Source organism: Hetaerina americana, unplaced genomic scaffold (genome assembly GCF_022747635.1).
Source record: "Hetaerina americana unplaced genomic scaffold, ioHetAmer1.1.p SCAF_6, whole genome shotgun sequence".
In the NCBI taxonomy this organism is placed as follows: domain Eukaryota; kingdom Metazoa; phylum Arthropoda; class Insecta; order Odonata; family Calopterygidae; genus Hetaerina; species Hetaerina americana.
This window is the reverse complement of record NW_027287205.1, coordinates 25,391,321-25,412,805: the sequence shown is the minus strand read 5'-3', so window position 1 is coordinate 25,412,805 and position 21,485 is coordinate 25,391,321. Positions and strand designations below refer to the sequence as shown.

The window sequence follows — 21,485 nt, the reverse complement described above, 5'->3', positions numbered from 1 at the left end:
TTCGCAAAAACATTTCTTAAGAGGTCAATATTTTAAAAGTGTGTATAGGACCATACGTATTCCAAATGGACTGGCGGCAATGACTCATATTGCTAAATCCTTGGCCACCCTTATTGAATGTAATATCATTCATTCAAAAAAAGAAACAAATGTGATGTTTGACTGAAAAAGCGTAAATAGAAGGTATGAAAGGCAGTATCGTTGATGTTTGAAATGTTGAGTTTGGAATTGCATTTGATTTTTAATTCCTTTCTAAATAAAAAATAGGATGCAATTTGAATTGAGTAATGCCAATGACTATTTATGACTATTGATTTGAATAATACCAATCACTATTTTATGATTTAAACTGGTCTATATCTTTTGATCAGCATATAATTTTCATTACACGCGTTCGGGAAAGAAATGAATTAATTAGTCGCCCGCTATGATTACAGCCAAATGGCTTAAAAAGCTGACTTAATTTTGAAATTAAGATTGAGGATACATTTTTTTAGTATTGCACCGAGGCATTCCTTATTTATTAGACCAGATCCGGGAGGTCAGGCTGTTTAAAATGATTCAACAAAGAGAATTTCTAACGGAAGGAGCCGGCAAAATTTGGCAATGACTACAGGCATTTCTGGATCTGCGGATACATACAGCGGGGTTATACATTGCTATTGTCAGAGACAAGGTCATCCAAATCTAGGACGATTTGTAATTACCTGCAGGACTAACTGATAAATTAAACGAACCGAAAAAAAATTCTGCTGCTCACATTAAGAAACCCAAAGAAAATACATTTTTACCCTCTAGCATGACGTAAGCTAAGAACTGTTCAAGATAAGAGAAATTAAGGATGAGTGCAGGATGTTGAGGACAGCGCGCATAAATATGAAATTTACGTAATTCATACCAAAGTACCAACATTTAAATCTGCAGACGACCATTAGTTAATTACGACGACCAAAAATTATAGTTGAATTAGCTAAGAATTACACAATGTATGCTTTGTTAAACGGAACCATACTTTGTCAATTTTAATTTACGGCTTGCAGCAACGTTTATACTTTCTTAATTTCAATACAACAATTTAAGAGTGTAAAAAGCATTCGCGGTCAAGGCGAATGATTTATACACTCTGAAATTGTTGCATTGAAATGCATACTAGCGGATGACTCGTTAAAAGTTACTGTTGCGGCATCTCCCGCTGTTTCTCTGAAACTTTCTTAATTTTCTGATGCTAAAAGAAAGATTAGTCACTGCTTTGGGGAAAATATATTAAACCTTGAATTTAACATTTGCAAACCGTAAGTGGGTAATAATTTGTTTTCTAAGTTTTGAAAGATTTTACTTTTTCTTATTTCGTGGATAGATGCTGAATGCGTATCGCCTATTTTGAAATTAACGTATATCACAACCATCAGCAATACCAAACATGAAAATTATTTTTGGCTAGCTGGATGGATATGTATTAGGTTAAATTCCTCGAAATGAAGGAACTAACCTTCAATTGCTTATGTGGTTATTCTATTGGAATAATTGCATTTATGCAAAGTTATGAAAATATTTTGTGCTGATTGGATGGATGGATGCATTATTTTCCATTCCTCGAGGTGAAGGCATTAAACATCAATTGATTATGTGATTTTTTAATAGGAGTAATGGTAAATTTTAGACCTCATTTGTTTAATTGTAGACGTAAGACTATTCTACTCCTAGAGAAAGGTAAAAGTGAGGAACAGTTATTGTTCTGTAAGGGAAACCGTTCCGAATTTCGACACATTAATCTCGGAAGATACCGTAGCCTTTTCCCAGTTTTACCTCTTCCTTCACGGGTTTCGGCCCTGGGATATAACTACCTGTGATAGGAGAGTTTAGTAGTTTTTTAAGAGCTGGAATTTGTAGAGCTTCCCCTTTTGTGGTCTTCATCTTTCCAATAGCTTTTGACGTTCTTTGAAAATTTATTTCCCGTTCCACAGCGAGGAAGACTTAGGTCTTCACCGGTTGCGCTGTGGGACCTTTGTGCCCACGCATTTAATTTCGACTTTTTTTGCTAGCTTGCTTCCTATTTCATTGTGATCTGTAGGGAGGTGTTTTTCTGCCTCTCTTGAAGATGGATTTAAACACCAAAAAAATTGTTGGAAATTCATCGAGTGATTTTTTATTGTCCGCAATTGATGCTATATTACACTAAATGAAACCTGAAGCAATCAATTGAAGTGGAGTGAGGCTTAGTAACACTGGGACTAGAAAACCTTAGCAATATTCGAGGCAGCAAAAGGTATTTAGTACTATATCTCAATAGAGAATATGTTTCGGTAGTCAACTGAGTTCGGACGTAGGTTAATCATCGGAGGGCCCAGGTTCGATTCAGATTGATGCCTCCGGGAGCCCTGAGCTTCACAGAGCTGTGAATATTCGGATTCCAGAAATTCCTGAGGAACCATTAGTGGCACAGGGAAAGGAACTGGCCCCCCTACCCGGATTTGTGAATTTCAGTCTTCGTTGGGCATAGAATACTAAAAGGTGAGCTGTAACTCAATCGTAAAACCAACTTTCTCGGTTGATTTCTGTGGTTATGTGAATAAGGAGGAAATTCCAGGAAGGGTAACATCTGGAAAAATGTTTCCTAGACCAAAGGAATTTCGTTTCTGTGTTTCCTTAGTTCATTTTTATGAGGTTTATTAGACAATTAAATCATCTGGCGATGGAGTTTCTCCAAAATTTCATTCTGCTTAGAAAGTCGGATTCATTTGAGTTAGTTTACCGGTGGAATAAACTTTGAAGGACAGGAAGTACGAGTACCATCCTCTTTTGAAATAAATATTCCGGTGGTTCTGTTTTCCCTCGACGGTTTACCCCAAGATATATTCATTACATCGGCCTTCCTTGTAGACATAAACTCGTAAGGCCAACCGAGACGGAAGAATTCCACTCAGGTCCCTTGCTTTTGGAATATGCATCGACTCCTGGACAATGCTCCGGTATTTTTCTCCAGATTTCTATCCTCCATGCCCTGGTTTCGCTTTTGGAATATACGCGATGGCCGTGAATTCAAGCGTATATCTTGGATTTTCGATCTCTGCAACCACGGCGAGAGTCGATTGAATGGAATTATCGATTCTCGCCCGCGATTCGCCTTCTCTTCGGTCGACGCCGTCGTCATTAGTCATTCCGCGAGAATATTGGAAAGTGGAGTGAACCTTCCTCTCCCCTTTCACTCCCTATTTCAAGGGCTCTTTTATCTCCCTTCCACCCCCCAACTCCTCCCTCTCCCTATAGAGCCCACGAAAAAGTGAGGAGGTTCTCTTTTTTTAACAGGATTCCTTTATTTTCATCTGAGTCTTGTCCCTTCTCCCCTTTCCTATACGCACAACAGGAAGCCTTCTTTCTGGATGTTTCGTCCGAAAATCTGATTTGATTTACGGATGCGTCCTACTTGAGGGATTATTTGTTCCTTTCCCAACGTACCGTTTACCTTATTGTAAAGGGTGTTGGGAAAATGGACATACGTCCCTTCTCTCTGCGAAATATTCAATTTCCATTTTTCTTCCGACTTATCGTTTTGGAGCACTTCACAAAGATTCCTCGTACGGCTGCTGAATCTAATGCATGGCATAGCCATGTTCCATTATTTATTAAGATGCGGAACGTTCCTCAGGATCTTCAATGTAATAATATAGTAATCCCAATCGCCAATCTCTATAAAGACTCGAGGAAGTAAAGAGCGAGAAAAATTGGAGTATCTGACTGTCTTTAAAACTGACTTTAAAAAATAATTAGGGTTTACGGGATAGTATCATGGCAGCAGTGACACATTTCAATAGCTAAGAAAATTTAATACGTAATCGTAATTGAACCGACCAGATAGCAACATTTCACTCTATTCGTTTTTCATTTAATTCAATGTTTTTCGTACTTCAGAGCATTCCTCTGTATTTTGTGTATTCCAAACATACTTAAAATGGAGTTTCCCTGCAGTAATACTTGTCAATATCTCATAATTCCGCTCCATATGAGGTGCATACAAGTTCAAAGATCACCCTATTTTTAACCAGAACTTGGGCAAGATATGAAGATGTATTTGAGGTTACATACGCGGTAGATCTTTATAATTATAAAACATAGATGGCTGCACCATGCAGTACACAAAGTGTGTATAGTTTCCACTAGAATGAGAGGCAATACCAGTACGTAAAATGGCGTTATTTATTGTGCAAGCGTAATTAGTTATACTTAAGCATACAACTTGAGTCTATATGTTATTTTAGCGTTTCAGAGATTTTCCATTTTTTAAGTTTTTCATTAGTATAAAGACAAGTTTTAAAGTATCTTCGCAATATAACAACAGTAAAAAATAAAATAAATAATAACTAAATGAAAATTACCGGTAACTGGCCAGTTCATGATACAGAAAGCCCATTTATCAATATTACCACTTATTTTTATTGAATTTAAAATACCATACCGTATGATGAAGGATGTTGAGAAGACACTGGTTCGTACCTTTTATTACGAATTTGATTGAAAACTATACTATTATATCGCCAACAGCCAAAGGGGAAAAACTTTATTTCCACTTCTTCAGAGATTCACCGAGGAAATCCGGATAGTAATGGTAGTGGAAATATGCTCGTGTAAAAGAGTACTCTGCCGTATTTGCAGATCCTGGTTATTTGAAGCCGATATAAACAACTATCGGGAAACAAATGTGTAAAAAAGAATTGTTTTTAAGCTCGATAGTATCAAGATTGACTTCGCAAAAACTCTTCTAGTAGGCAGAGGAACTACAGGTAGTTATTCACACACTTATCTTTCAAGCGAAATTGAAGATAATGACTCTGAGGAACACCAGGTTTTTTTCCACAAGCTTTTATTTCGTTTTTCAGTCTTCAAAACCATTTTTTACTCCCATATTTACGATCACAAAAATGGAATTAAATACTACCTCTAAATTGTAAATTTTTCATGATAAATTCTTCACACCAAGGCAAATATTAAATCCGTATCATTTAGTGGATAGACGGTTGTGACAATTTTAATAAAATATGAAATTAGAAAAAAATTATAGGTTTTAGTTTTGTGTGTTTCGAATACAAATAAGTGTGACTACAAAATGGTGTGCAAGTGAACAACAAAACTTGTGTTTCGTGTTTGAAAATGATAACATATTAAGGGGTACATATTACTCGGTTAAATATTTTTCTTTAAAGTTGGGAAAATAGTGTTTTTATGGGAACAGTACATCAATATCCGAATCTACAACTTGGTAGATTGAGAATGAATTTTTCGCCTAGGGCCGCCACAGGAAAACATTCTCTCAGGGGTCTTGCTCGTTTATGCAACATCCTACATATATAATGTGTCCCCTAAGGGACAGCAGGGAGGATTTCACCCTGATGTTTTTGCTTCGTGTAACCCAGGGAAAAAGAGAGAGAGAAGGGAGGGAGAGAAAAATGTGTCGCTGTGTCGTTGCGTGTCGATCGGACTAAATGGATTTTTTTATTTTATTAGAGGCTTTCCGGAGACAACAAGACAAATTATAAAGAAACCACTTTTTTCTCGCTGTAGCTGGTTAATGTCGGGGTTTATTAAATGCGAGCGATCTTTTTTATCTTTATCGAGCTTTTATCACCCGCCCATGAGCGAGTTTAGATCCATAAATAGATATTTATTGCTCACTTTATCACTGTAAAATGGCTGTATAAAATTTTACAACGTGATTTTGCCGGCAAATTTTTTCCTCAGTACAATTTTACTGTGTATGACCTGAGACAAGGACAGTATTACAAATTGACAAAATTTAGCTATGGTGCATAGGTTCATTAAAATTTTTATCTTCGCGTCTCTGCAAATCAAAATGAAGGAGTGTTGTCGAAAGAATCTCGTCTAACAGTAAAGTTTCAAACACTACGCCGAACCGATGGGATTTCTATGGTGACCGCATTGATTAATTTAGATTAAAAACACTGAAAATCCGCATTTGAACGCCTTTTTAAGAATGTTTCGTGCAAATTGCGATCAATGATGAGCATATCTAGGTATTTCAATTCATAATCCGTGTAATGGTTCAAGTCACACGCTAACAACCCAGTTCTGTCATACTTTAATGGGGAAAACAAAATGTTAATCCACGGATATTCTTCTTTTTTAAAAATAGTTGTCAGGTCTCCCACTATTTCAATTGTTTTTTTTTACGACGGCTTCACTTCGCTAAGTTGAGGAAAAGGCCGAAATGGTCAACTTGGGTGAGTGGATATTGGCAAAAATCTAATCAGTTCATCCAATCCGATGACTTAATACTTTTTGAGATCTTATTGCGATAATATACCAATTGCATGCACGTATTCACCCATTCCTCTACATTCGGCAAATTTTCAATACTGGCTCAGTAGACCTGAAATTTGTGTTTCCGTTCAAATCCCAAAGTGTAATGTTTTGATGAAAAACAATGCCTACAATTATTACATGCATCGGTAAAGAAAAATATGCACGCATAAGGTTTAGGCTGTTGAGAATAAAATTCTTCCCTGATGTACCATGATAAGAATTTAAAGCTGTACAGCAGAATGCCAAATATTCGATTATTCGTTTAAAATATAAATCAGTATTTGATTAAGGTAATTAAAAAATAACAATATGTGAAATAGAGGCTTATCAAAATCTTAGAATTTTTATTGAAAAAAGCTGTGTATTTATTTTCACTTACGCAAAAAATACTATAATCCTAAGCCCTGATCAACAGTAAACAATATACCCATATTGAAATTGAAAAATAAACAAAAAGTTATTTATTTTTCGATTTTAATATGAAGATTTTCCACCAAGTCACGCCAGAAACAGTTTTATTTATACATATATATATATATATATATATATATATATATATATATATATATATATATATATATAATATATCTAACACTTAGACGGTACAACAGAACACAAAAGTAAATATAAACCCAAAAGGGACACACACACTTGAGAAAATTTGAGTTTTCGGCCTTCTCTGAGGCCTTCTTCAGGTCAGGTCGTATACTATATACATACATATACGATATTGCGCTAGAAAACGCTATTGAGGGAGGCACTATATGTGAACTTCCTTAATGAGCAATTTTTGATTTACGATCGTCGTTTTTATCAGGACTGTGTAAATTGATTCAGACTAGATTCACACTGATGACGCAGCTTCGCAGAAAATGGTTACTGCCACTGCTCTTCGGTCTCAAGTGATTTTCGTGACTGCTTTAAATTGTTATCGCCATCCCATCTATCCTTTTTCCATTACTACTCGTATTTTATTTAAGTCCAATTTTATAAGAAAATGCTCGCAAAGTAGGGGATTTCGAAAGCAACAGACGTCCTTCAAATCGGAGCTAGTAGAAATTTCATTAATATCATATAATTCTCTGCCCAGATACGACGATTGGCCTGTTTTCTAAAATTAAGTGCTGGTCTTGCATAAAATAACAAATTTACTGGCGAAATGATCTCCTCGTCTACTACTAAACTCAGAAGTCACGGGTTTGATTCCCGCCTAGGTGTATTTCCTTTCATGTGAGGCTGAAGTGTTTGTGCTGTTATATTTCGTTCGATATTCCCATGCAAAGGGTAACATGGCTGTTGTTGAATTAGTTGCTAAGCAAGGAAATTCTCTTTTAAAAGTACTCTTTGGAGTAATAAAGTTTTATATTAGGTCTAGTGTAATTTTAGCGGGACTGATTAAAACGCATGGCTTTAAGTGGCTGTTAAGAGCATTTAGATTCATTTACGGAGTGTACTTGAATCGTTTGCTACAAAACTCTTTCCCGGACTGATTTTACTCCTTAGCGACCGTATATCCTAGTGTAAAATACAGTAATATTCCAATTAATGCATTATTTCAATGGGAAATCAAATGGATTCTACATCTGAGTTGAAGATTCACGGCTGCAATGTTTGTAAAAATTTTCAAAACAATGAAATAGCAGCCAAGTATACGACTAGTATAGGCCTTTATACTATTTTCTTTATTTTTAATTAATGCTTTCGGGGACAAAAAATTGTTCTTAGATAGGTGCCATGAATACTTGTAGTTTATCTGTATCTGTAATAAACTTCCAGTGATTGGTGAGTTTCTCTGATATTCTTAATGCAGTTTATGCTTTGACGCTCGTAATATTTCATCAAAAATGTGAAAATGAAATGAAAAAAACACGAAAATCATGAGCATTTCGGTGACGCTTTGCGTCACCGAAATGCTCATGGATTTGGGGTGGGAATCATTGGCTGAGAGACGATTCAATGCAAGATTGAAATTATTAAATAAATTTAGATCCACATGTTTCACCACCGAGGTCTCGCAAATTATTCGTACTCCTACATACATTGGTCGCTTGGATCATGCATATAAAATTCGTGAAATAGATGCCAGAACTAGCCGACTCAAGGACTCCTTCTTCCCACGGACAATACGGGATAGCAACTGCAGGGTTATAGATAGCAAAAATTCCACTTGCCACCCTCAGCGTCTAAAAAATAATTAGTTGTATTTAAATGCATGCTCTTCCACTAACCTTATGTGTTTTGTTATAATAACCCATTCATTCCGAATGACCTCATGCGTGTTCTGTTCATCTGTTTTTAAGTTTCCCTTTCAATCCCTCGTCCCTCTCCGCGGGGGGAAATTCCTGCTACCTGCAACGTTGGGTCGCATTCCCTGCCTTTTACAGACTCTTTGGGGGTAGAGTGTTTCGTGGTGCATTTTCATGTGGTAGTGATGTTTCAATTTCTTGCTTGTTGTGTCCTGGCTTCCGTGTTGTAGGATGGCTTTCGTGCTGCATCATGGGGTGCAGTTTTTTAGTTGTTTTGCGGTATATGTGTTTGCATGAGTATTGGATGAAGGGATTTTTGCATGAGTGTGTGCGCTGCTGTGGGTATAATTTTCCGTGTTGTTTTTTTTGCATGTGGTATTTTTCCTTTTTACGGTTGGTGACCTAACACCCCCGCCACACGCCCTTGCGGCGGCTTGCGGGGTATTATGTAGATGTAGATGTAGATGAAAAATGATATCAGGATATTGGAATAAAATTAGCACCCCTTTTGATCACCTCTTTGAGGATATTTCTGTATTTCACACTGAGAAACAATTAAAAAAATATCCTTGCTGAAAGCGTATGACGGCCATATTGTAAAAAAAAGTCCCTGAGCTCTAATATAATGGATATCCCCGCTATAAACGTAAGTGGATCATAAATTTAAGCATATGGCGTATTTAACATCAGGATGCTTCTACTTTAGAGGTCATTTCATGAAGCTAGATTTAAATGACCGGTGTAGACGAGGCAAGTTTGAGTTATTTATGGAGGTATCCGGGGATTCAAAACAATTGGGAATATATTTTTTTTTTCGATTTAAGGATCTCTTTTCGGTATAATTCAACTCAGGGCGGTCGATCTCTTTCATCTGGTCTCTTTTCAAGCCACGCGGATCGGACGGAATGGGAATTATTTTGATAAATATCTAGGGTCAGCATTACGGCAGTTATCTCCTCTTCATGAGGAATAAACGCTCTAGATTTCTCCCTTTCCCAAATCCTAGAAACGACCCTCACTTCCAACTAAAGGAGTTGGGTTTCCAAGTAAAATGATCACTCCTTTTCCAAGGCCTCAAAATGGTGGTACGTCGGGTGAAACTCGACTTTTTCGAAAATTTTGATGATCTTCAATATTATGAGGTTCAAGCGATGTTACGAAAGTTTAAATGGACAACATTTTACATAGTATTTATCGAACTAGTTTGTTTTCCAAGGGTGTAAATAGTAAAAATTAATTTGTAGCCATTTAATTTCAATACGATGATTGTAAATGTTGCCAGTTAACCAAAAGTCGTAAAAATGAATTTGTTTTTTGGAAAAAGTAAATTTATGGAACGCATAAAATTGTTGTTTGGCAAGATTATTTTGTTGAATCCCATTTAAATAAATAAAACATATGGTATAATATTCAGTAAAATTGTAATTGTTCACTCTGTATCCATACCTCAACTGAGTTTAGATATGTGACCATCTGCTTCAAGACTGTCTTCAAATTAATTTCGCTCGAGTGAAGGATTAACCAATCCTCGCAAAATCATGAAAACCTTTTTACCTAAACCATATTGAGAAATTGTTTCAGTATCTATTATTTTTCCTTTTACTCATATGTGCACACCTGATCACCTGATTACTTTGAACGCCATTTAGTGATAAAATCACTTTCAATTAACAACCATGTGGATAATTTCTATTTTATTCGCTCAAATTATTGCTGATAGTAATATATAAAATATGAAGCGTGATGAAAAAAATTAAGATATTATTGAGTTCTTTTACAGTTTAAATAAAAGTATTTCTTTTATCAAGAGGTGTCTTTGACAGAAAAATTCAAGTCGCGTCTTGAAGAATTGGAATCTCAAGCTTCAGTTGATGACCTATGAAAAGACAACTGAAGAGCACAGGAATTTTCCCCATACCTCCATCCATTGGGCTAAAAAATCTCCTCCCACCCACATCCATTCCAACCACTTTAAACAAGACGCCACACAGCCTGTATCATTATAACATCATGATGGTGATTCGTTAGCTCCGAAATCGGCCAGGTCATTATATTGAATAGCAAAATCTTTTAGATTATTACGGTGTGTTTTTTTTTCTGGAGCGCATTTTTGATATTTTGCAAAGGCGCAGGGTTCCGCTTAGAGTTTAATGAACCTGTGTTACTCATTAATGCCGTGTCACTTGAATGGTGAATCCTTTCCATTTAACTGATTCAAATATTGATGCTTTCAACCACTTTTAACGCCTAATGTAATCATCGTGTTTTAAAATTTTGAATCCAGATAGGGTTAAACCGAAAAATGAATAGTTAAAAAGGACAGATTTGATTCTAGCGCCATTAGTAGGCTCAGGAAGCCCGAAGGATCACAATATTTGACTCAAATGTTCTTTTGCCAAGAGCCATTCGAATCAATGATGCGAAATATTCAGTCCTGAGGAGAAAAATCACGGATAAAGGCTTTCATTTTGAATTCACGATCATTGAAGTAAGAAAGCGATCGTAACGAATCTTTTGGTTATGCATTACAGTTTTATGGGAAATTCCGTTTCATACGCGCAAGATGAAACAGATGGTCTTAGTTCTATTACATATCCATTCCAATGTGTTTCTGCTTCACCTACTTTCAAACCATTGGCGAAGCTCCATTGCCATTTGTGGCACATATTTCACCGACACTATCTCTCATCGGCCGTAAAATGCACTGAAAATCCTGATAATATATCGATGGAGTTACTTTACCGTGAAAATACGTGAAAAATCGTTCTTTTCAAAAACCGAGTGGTTAGAGTTTTACCATTATTTCGAATCTTCATGTAGATTTTGGGTATTAGTTTTGTTCTCTGATACATATTGGAAAACTATATTGTTCCACAACTAGAACACCTATATTTACCCCGAAATAACAACTTGTTTACTGAAAATCTCATGGATTTGTGTTTACAGAAGTACGAAAGTGTTGGATTGGAATACGTAAGCTCTTCAGTCAGTAAGTCAAACACAGAAGGAATCTAATGGCAATCGAAGTTTTGAAGTTTACACAAGAAATTAAAAACAAACAACATAACAAGCTGGATAATAGTTTTATTGTAAAAGTTTATAAATTTCATTTAGTACCATGTGTGTGTATGTGTGTGTGTAGGAAGAAAGTCTCACAGGAGGCTGAATGCTTAAACTTTCTGAAATATGTGTCCTTTTACGTGCTATCTATTTTATTTTTTGTGCTATATTTACCGTCCAAGTGTTATATTATATATATAAATAAATAAATAAATATATATATATATATATATATATATATATATATATATATATATATATATATATATATATATATACTATACATGTGTGTGGGTCGCGGTAGTCCAGTGGGTAGAGCGTTGGACTGCTGATCGGAGGGTCCCGGTTTCGATTCCCGGGCAAGGCACTCTGGGCACCTGCAGCTCCACCCAAGCTAAAGTGATTTTTCGGGTACCAGGTCTTCCTGGGAAACCATAACCGGCACAGGGAAAGGAACTCCTACCCTGATGTGTGAATTTCACACGCCGTATAGGGCTTAGTACTGGATGAACTCTACCATCACCTACTAAACCGACCTTCGGGTTAATTACTGTGTTTATGGTTATGGTTTATATGCACACACATATGCACACATCCAAATACATAGAGCTAACGCCATGCTCTACCTATACGAGTGTGTGCATGAATAATTGAATTTTGAACAATAGTTATGTATTACTTTTTAAAATCTTAACATTTCTAGAATTCTTAGTTTGGTTAGGCAGGGAACAGGTGAGGAGAGTAGGTAAGCAGTAGAAGGTGGCCACCCTGCTGGCCTTGACGCTACCTTGTCCCCTGATATACCCGTAAAATAAAATCCGTCATTTTTTTTCGAGATTCGAAGTCTCTGATTGTCGACACCTTATCGGCATACGATCCGAATGCGAAATAGGCAATTTGTGCACAGATTTCCCGCCAGACGGGGGTCGATGTTTCTAGTGGTGGTGGTTTGTGGGAGGGGGTCGGCATGTGGCTCCAATGTGAGCGAGGGTGTCCCGAGGTAACTTGACCTCAAAAGGGGGAGTCGAGGCCACGGCGAATTGATCGTGTCACGTCACGAGGGGCTGTTGGGGACGGCAACGAGAGAGGCACCTCATTCACGCAATTCCCCAAACGAGAATGACTTTCGTTAGGAAGGAAGATCATTCATTGGCAGATGCGGGACTCGTCCCAATGGGGTGTCCCTGGAGCTACATGGATAGGGATTTTCAGGTGACATCAAGAGCAGGGAAATTGGAGAATTTCGAAATGGTGGGTTGAAGAAAGGGAATATTTGAATTATTACCAGTAGTCCAACTGGTTGGGGTAGGTTTTTTGAGATATTCTGGCACTACTGACCACTGTAATACTAAGTGCTAACTAATATAAAACAATATATCCTTAACCCCTACATTGAAATAACTTTTTATATAACCATGAATTCCTTTTAATTCCCTCAATTTCGTCCTGAATGCTTAATCATAATTTCCTCCCTCCACCTCTCTTTCACCACATTATACCCTGTTTTACCGTCTTCAGCATCCCAATGCCTCTTTGTTTCTTTTTCATCTACTTGTCTTGCCTTATTCAAATTTCTCCCAACAGCTGTCTCTCTTTCCCTGTCGTGCTCAGAAGTTGTTCGTTTGTTTTTATTTCTGCCCATTTTATTTTGCGAATTCTTCTTTACACCCAATTCTCAAAATCCCTCAATCTACGCTTATTCACTTATTCCAATGGACCAGTTTCCGAGCCATACATAACTACGTTTCATGTACAAATTAATATTGAAATATACATTAATGACATTATTACATAATTATAGCTTGCCATTTGGTTACAGATAAATCTTGAACGTTCCATTAGTAGTACTACTTGTTTTCGTAGATTTCTAGAATATTTCTGAAATATACAAGCTTCTTTTGTCTTTGTTCCCATACTAATGCTGACATTCTATCCTTTAAGCTCCTTGTATCATCCTTAATTCATATTCAATAGTTTCCTTCTCCATTACCGCCTACTCTTAACTTTCCTTCTCTCCATTTATTTCCAAGCCATACATATTTTCCAGCCTTCCATTCACTTTTTCCACCTCTCGGACTCCTCTAGAAAAATTTCCTGTCTTCTCCCTCGCCATAGTTATCGTTACTTTTCCTCCCTTTTCTTTCAACTAACTTTTTTTCACTCACTTCAAACTTACATCTCAAATGCCTCCACTCGCCTGCTATTTTCTAAAAGGGAGAATTCAAACCATCACAACGCTCACCTCCTATTGAAGATATTTAAACATACATATTCCCTATATTTGTCCAAGGTTTCTAAATTAAGTTCGTCCTTTAAGAGACTACTACTTTTGGTGGGTCTATTGGGGCCCAATGTCCTTTCTACCAGTCATAATGTTTTCCCAAGCACGAGAAGGGTTTCAAACGCTTTAATTTTTTCCCCTTGGCATTAATTCTTAGCTCAACCGCTTAGCGATTCCATTTTCATACGATTTCTCTTCATCCTGTGCATCTTAAATCAATACCAAAATGAATATATTCATAGACATACGAGGGTCATCCGGAAAGTAGTACCCGTTCGTGCCGCATGAAGTGCTGACGACGCGAGTAGCCGCTGGACGAGGTCAGATAGCTTCAGTGGCTTGTCTGCCTTCTCTGAGCCAAGTTGCGTGACGCTAGCATTGCCTGTGTTGTTTCTGTGATTGTTTACAATGTTTAAAAAAATTGAGAACGCCGCCAGTTGTGAAGTGAGGGCAGTGATTAAATTCCTCAATGCAAGAAACGTTCGCCCATGTGATATTCATCGCCAATTAAAGGAGGTGTATGGAGACAATGTAATGGACGAGTCGTCTGTTCGGCGGTGGTGTCGCAACTTCAACATGGGGAGGGGGAACACACACGACGATGAGCGTTCGGGGAGACCGTCTGTCATTACAGACCAACTGGTGAGCTCAGTTGACGAATTCGTGAGGAACGATCGGCGCGTCACAATTGATGACATCTGTGAGCATTTTCCCAATGTTTCTCGAACAATTGTTCATGAAATTGTTAAACACCATCTGCATTATGCAAAAATTTGTGCAAGATGGGTCCCTCGCGTATCTCAATGAGCTGGCGGCGAAGGACTATGCAGCAGGAATACAGAAACTTGTCACACGTTATGACAAATGCCTTAATTTGCTTGGAGATTATGTTGAGAAGTAGTTTAAAGTATCCTCTTTCAAATAAAATTTTTTATGTTTGTTAATATTTACTTTTGTGTCTTTAATTCACGAACGGGTACTACTTTCCGGATGACCCTCGTATATCCCTATATCCCTGAATTGATAAATATTTGATGATATGCCCGCATAATTAGCTCACGTAATGCGATCTCCTAATACCTTTTTACCTGCTTACAACCCAATCCATACCAATCGTACGTACTCGTATTTTCTCGTAGAATTAAATAAAAAATAAATGAAATGCAGAATCTGTCCCAAAAAAAGTAGAGTGATGCTCGTAGTATTTTTTGACTTAGAATGCGTTATACACATAATTTTTGCTTCAGGGACAGACAATGAAGAGTAAGTTTTGCATGGAAGTCCTGGAAAGGCTGCGGAAAAGTGTGTAACGTGACAGCAAGGAAATCTTTGCCGCCTGAAGGCTGCACCACGACAATGCATATTCCCACGCCGCCTTTCTCGTGACCAAGTACCTGGCCAAGCACAAGGTGGCAGCGCTGCTCCAGCCACACACACTTGATGTGACACCTTAGGTGGTCTCCATTTTTTTTACAAAGAATAAAAAGGAGCTGGAAAGGCAACCATTTTGGAACGCTGGATAACGTCAAAGAAAACGTGACGAGGTCCCTGAACGAGGTTCCCGTTGACCCCTTCGAGGAAACGTGGACTGACTAGCAGAGGCGCTTACATCGGTACGTCGATGCACCAGGGGGGGCTATTTTGAAATATTTTAGTAACTCGCACGATGATCTACGATAAATCTTTATTCCAGATTTGACTTATTTTGGAACAAACCCTGTGCATGGGGTAAAACGGACAACCCTGCCCCATTCCTATGAATGTACTTAATGAACGCGATGAGTATGAGTGGGAAATTCTGAAACCTGAGTAAAATAGATTTCAATTACTTGAAGTGACGGATAATAGTACATTTTTACTTCGAGGGGGGATGGAGAATTTGAGAATGGATGTATTGTCCTTAACGTCGTCTGAAGAAATGGAGATTTATGGTATGGCAGAACAAGCGAAGGAGAGCGGCAGAATATTGACCGTGGAGGTGAAGGGGTAGGATCAGCCCGTCCCGAGCAGTGACAGTTCGTTGTAATCCAGGGTGTGTTTGAGTGGATTACCAGCCGTGGAGGGAGGGAGTGAGCATTTGCCAATATATTACAGCGGTCAGTGCAAACAATAGGAGAAGAGCCGAGGAGAAAAGCGAAATTTATTGATTAAACTCCAGGGTGAAGTCCCGCGTGAAGGGAGAAATTAAAGCAAGGCCAGAGGATCGTGCGAGAATGAAAAATGGACGAGGAGAGGGGCACATGACGTGATATTATGAATTTTATCTTATTTTAAAAAATAAGGAGAAGGGTTGATGGCCAAATTGTGATGAACGAAAATGCGCTTCAAACGGCGGTTGAAATGTGATTAAATAAGGAATCTGATGGGAGAGATGGATAGGAGGATTAATAAAAAGAGTTCAATAAAGAAGAAAGCGTAGGAAAACTGAAGAAGATTTGGTGAGCAGTGTTTAGAGATACTGACAAGTCGGTGTGATAGAAGTCGAACGAAATGCCAGAGTATCAAGCTGAAAGACTTGTGACTTCGCAAAAATTTTATCTGGAATGTTTCTTGCAAAATTCAAAGGATGTTCGTGACATAATACGGGTACGGATAGGTGGAAAGGCATGGACTTTGACGGCGAAATTGAGGGATACGAAAGCCATGCGTGATGTAACTACATCGGCCGAAGGTATTGGGAAAGCATTAAAGGTGATGGAAGGAATGAAGTCAGTGGGAGTCGCCGACATCTCCGTTGAACTCTTGGAGTGGCTGACCTCTGTCATAAACGACAAGGAAATATTTAATGGATAATTTCTGAAAGAACCTAACTGCAGCATTATTTTGATATAATTTCTGTCGTAAAATCAAGTAAAGAACGTTTTAATGACCTAAACCGTTAATAAATGCCAGTAGGTTATACTGTATACAATCAATACATAGTGTATTACACCTTATCTAAAGGAAAGGTTTTGGACGATTCCTGATGACTTTTTATTTTCATGTGTCGTTGAAACTTACTATTTAGTCCTTCATTTATTCGTAACTTTTGCTTGTCTTCATAGTGTCTATTAAGCCCAATCTCTTCCTTCCTCAATCCTATTCACCCCATGTTTTCTCTTCAACAGCGACCTTATGACTCATCATTACCTTCCAATATTTATCCAACCTCCTTCTTTGTCTTTTTCGAATGTCTCCCAGTGCATTCCTCAAATACTTTGGGTATGGATAAAATTGCTTTAGTGATATAAATTATTACAATAAGATTTTGTCACTCGATAATAGGGGGTGAAGATGCTTATAGAAATGAATTAAAAATGAAGATATTTGTTTTAATGTTTGCCTTTAAATTATCTTAAAGTGGTGAAAAATTTGTAGGATCAGACAGAGAATAAAATTATTGTCACCGATCTCATGGCTTATAAAAGATGATTACGAATAGATTTGAAATTGAAGCAGATTCTTCGTTAAAGAAATATTAAGATCAGAAGATAAAGATATCAATGGCTTGACTCGATTCATCACTACTGGTATCGGACAATTATGGCTGCGATGTTGTTTACATATCATCAAACTCGTGTATTGAATATCGATTGCATTCGAGGAAAGCTAACAAATATTTGAGTGGATGCAGATTGGGAGTTGGTGGAAGAAAAGAGAGGCTTTCGAGGAAAAACGAAAGATAAATAATGCAGAATAAGGTAATTTCATAACATATTTTAGAGATTATAAGATATGCTTGCATATTAAAAAAAATGTGTTAATGTAATTTTTACATTTCGTGCGATTCGATTTGACTGATACATAACATGGTGAGAGGTATGAAATGAGAAATAACCTTAAGAAAACAAAGATAAGGAGGAATTCAAGAGAACAATGCTAAGTGGAATGTTTAAGTTGGCGATCATTAACTAGAGCACATAACATAGTTCAATTAATTTGTAATTCTTGTAGAACAACATGGGCAAAGTGATGAGGACTATAAATGAGAATTTTATTAGGTAAAGAAGTTTTACAAAGGAGAGAAAGCTTACGACAAAGATATAAATAATTTGTCCCCGGCGTAACTTCATGGAATTTACATAACTTATTTAAATGAAATTATTGACTTTGTTTTTCCACACACTTTTGTGTAAGAAAATGGACTACATACTAGTAAGAAGGAGATACAAGAACCAGGTGCAGCAGTGCAAGCAGCAAGCACTGCAGTACACAAATAGCGATCACAACCTAGTAATCATGGAGACCCAACTTCGCTGCAAGAAACTTAAGAAGACCATAAAATAACCAAGGTGGGACTCAAAATTGATGGCGGAAAATACAATAGAGAAAGGTTCCCCACGGCGATTGACAGCAAACATGGTTAAGGAAGACAAAGGATTATCAAAGAGAGATGGGATGAACTGAAGAGGATAATCGAGGAAGTTGCAGAAGGGCAGCTGGTGAGAAAGAGAGCCGACACGAAGAAACTATGGATCACGATGAAGATAAGGGAACTAATAGAAGAAAGAGGAAAATACATGAACGCCAGGAGTGATGATGAGGAAAGGCTGTACAAGAAGCTTAAGAACCAAGTCAACCGAGAATGCAAAAAAGCTAAGGAGAATTGGGTAGGAGGTTGCTGTGAGGAAATCAACGAAAAAATGAAGGGGAATACCGACACAGCATACAAACTGGTGAAGAAACATTTCGGAGAAAGGAAAATGAAAAGCAACAAAATCAGGAATGTAAACGGGGATATACTGATAGAAGGCGAAGATATTGGAAATAGATGGGAGCAATACATCGAAGACCTCTACCAAGGTTCGAGGACGCTGGAAGAAAACCTGATGAAAGACGACAGTGAAACGGATGAGGAAAACCAGGGCCCATATATTCTGAGGAGCGTATTAGATAGTTCTGTAAAAGACCTTAAGGAAAACAAAGCTCCTGGAGAAGACAAAATCGACCGAGAAATCATCAAGGCACTCGTAAACAAAGCCAAGGACAATCTGTATGGAATAATCCAAAATAGCTACAATGATGGAAGTCTTCCTGAAGACTTTTAAAGGAGTCTGGTGATCGTGATACCAAAGAAGACGTGAACAGAGAAATGTGAGGAACGCCGAACCTTGAGTCTTGTGTCACATGCATAAAAAATAATTACACGAATAATACTACCTTGATCAAAAATTTCCCGGAATTTATTCAGAAAATTAAAAATACAAGTTTATTCATCTAAATCTATATTGTCCCCTTCAAAGTAATCCCCATCGACTGGAACACACTTATGCCAGCGCTTGATCCAATCCTCGAAACATTTTTTATATTCGGTTTTCGGTATGTCCATCAGTGCTTCCTGCGATTTTTCCATTACTTCCTCTCGGCTGCTAAAACGCGTTCCCCGTAATGGTTTTTTAACTCGATTGAACAGAAAGAAGTCACAGGGAGCCAAATCAGGTGAATTCGGTGGCTGTTGGATGGTATTTGTTGCATTTTTCGTCAAAAAATTACGAATAATGATAGCACTGTGCGACGGTGCGTTATCATGGTGCAAAATCCACGAGTTTTCTGCCCACATTTCTGGTCTCTTTCGGCGAATTGCTTCACGCAAACGTCTCATAACGCCCAAATAATACTCTCTGTTTACTGTCTGGCCTTCTGGCAAAAATTCATGATGCACTACACCGTTGTAATCCATGAAAACCGTCAGCATTGCCTTCTTTTTTGACTGAAAACGACGTGGTTTTGTTGGTCTCGGCTCATTTGGTGAACGCCATTCACTTGCCTGATGTCTGGATTGCGTGTCGTACTCATAAACCCACGTCTCGTCTCCAGTAATGATCCTTTTGATGAATGTGGGATCGGATTCAGCCTCGCAAATCATGTCTTTTGCGACGTCAACACGGTCTCTTTTTTGCATGAAATTGAGGTCTTTTGGCATGCTACACGACGGAAACCCAAATCATTAACCACAATGTCTTGGGCGGATCCATAGGCAATGTTCAAGTCCTCCGCTATTTCTCTGATGGTTAATTTGCGGTTATTGATCAACATTTCTTTTACTTTATCAATTTTTTCACGACTTTCGATGTCGATGGTCTGCCACTGCGTTCATCATCTTCGATTGACTCACGACCACTTCTGAACCGCTCGTGCCACTGGTAAACGACCGTTTTTTTTAGAGAATCGTTGCCGAAACACTTTTCCAACATTTCCAACGTCCGTGCGCCACTAAATCCGTTTTTTACGCAAAATTTAATACAAGTTCGTTGTTGCAAATTTAAATCCATTTCTGCAATTGTAAAAAATCGCCAACACACACAGAGATAGATGTACTCTTGGCTACGTAACTTTTGCAAATGTCAAGTTATGACACTAAGATTTAAAGGGAATATCAACAACAGATGTACCAAATTAACAAAAAAAACAACTCAAATCGGAACGATGGGAGCGCCACTCGGTGGTTATTCCGGGAACTTTTTGATCAAGGTAGTAAGTCGAAGGATGGAAAGGTAAATTGAAGATAACCTATCGATAAACCAATTTGGCTTTAGGAAGAACAGAGGGACCAGGGAAGCCATATTTTGTCTGAGAATCATGATAGAGAAAACAATACATGTGAACAAGCAACTGTATGTGGAATTCGTGAACATAGAGAAAGCCTTTGACAATATAGAATGGAACAAGATGTTTGGACAGTCGAAAATCTCGGAATCGATTACTGCGACAGAAAAATAGTCTATCAGCTAAACAAGAAGCAAGTAGCCACAATACGAATGAGAGATGGAAGCCATGTAGAGGCTAAAATCAACAAAGGTGTTAGACAAGGATGCAACCTCTCATCTGAATTGTTCAACATGTACCTGGAGGAGGCAATAAGAGAAGCACAGGGCAGCCGGATTAAACGGAATTAGGATTAATGAAGAAGAGATAAACATGCTACGCTTCGCCGACGATATTGCAATGATAGCAGAAAACCAGGACCATCTTCAAAGGTCAATAAACTTATTGGATCAAGTTCTACAAAGATACAGCGTGAACATAAACAAGATGAAGACGAAAATCCTAGTATGTGGAAGAGAGAAGCGGAGTACAGTAGTCACACTGAATAGACAAAAATTAGAGCAAGTGGATTCCTTCGCCTATTCCGGAAGTACCATCACATGGGACGGAAGAAGTACCATAGACATCAAGCGAGGAATAGCTCAAGCTAAGGGAGCATCCAAAATGAAAAGGCAAGTGTTGTGTTCAAAGAAGATAGAACTACAGACGAGGACACAGTGCGTGTGAACAGTATGAAGAGTGGCATTCTATGGATCAGAAGCATGGACCATCGGAAAAGTAGACCAGAAAATACTAGAAGCCTTCGAAATCTGGTGCTGGAGGAGGATGCTTAAGATAAAAAATAACGGATAAAATAAGAAATGAAGAAGTATACAGAAGAATATACGAAGAACGGACCTTATGTATCACCATAAAGAAAAGGAGAACCAAATGGATTGGCCACACCCTGAGACACAATGGATTCGTGAAGAATATAAAAGAAAAAAAAATTGAGGGAAAGTCCAAGGGATTAAATAGGTTAGGATTGGACGACCAATAATGATGATGATAATATGTGT

At 37.8% G+C, this 21,485-nt stretch overlaps 2 protein-coding genes across 2 annotated transcripts in view; one reads left to right on the top strand and one right to left on the bottom strand.

Moving 5' to 3' along the window:
- LOC139695113 (uncharacterized) overlaps nt 1-21,485 on the bottom strand; it is a 231,796-nt gene that overhangs the window by 76,416 nt on the left and 133,895 nt on the right. The gene's annotated exons all lie outside the window — the stretch shown is intronic.
- On the top strand, nt 18,525-18,929 carry LOC139695283 (uncharacterized). Its single transcript, XM_071593979.1, has one exon. It carries the CDS (start codon nt 18,525-18,527, stop codon nt 18,927-18,929), a length of 405 nt encoding a protein of 134 aa, XP_071450080.1.

What these genes read in the sequence shown, in the direction of transcription:
- LOC139695283 (XM_071593979.1), top strand. Translation starts at nt 18,525, where the DNA reads ATGAAGGGGAATACCGACACAGCATACAAACTGGTGAAGAAACATTTC.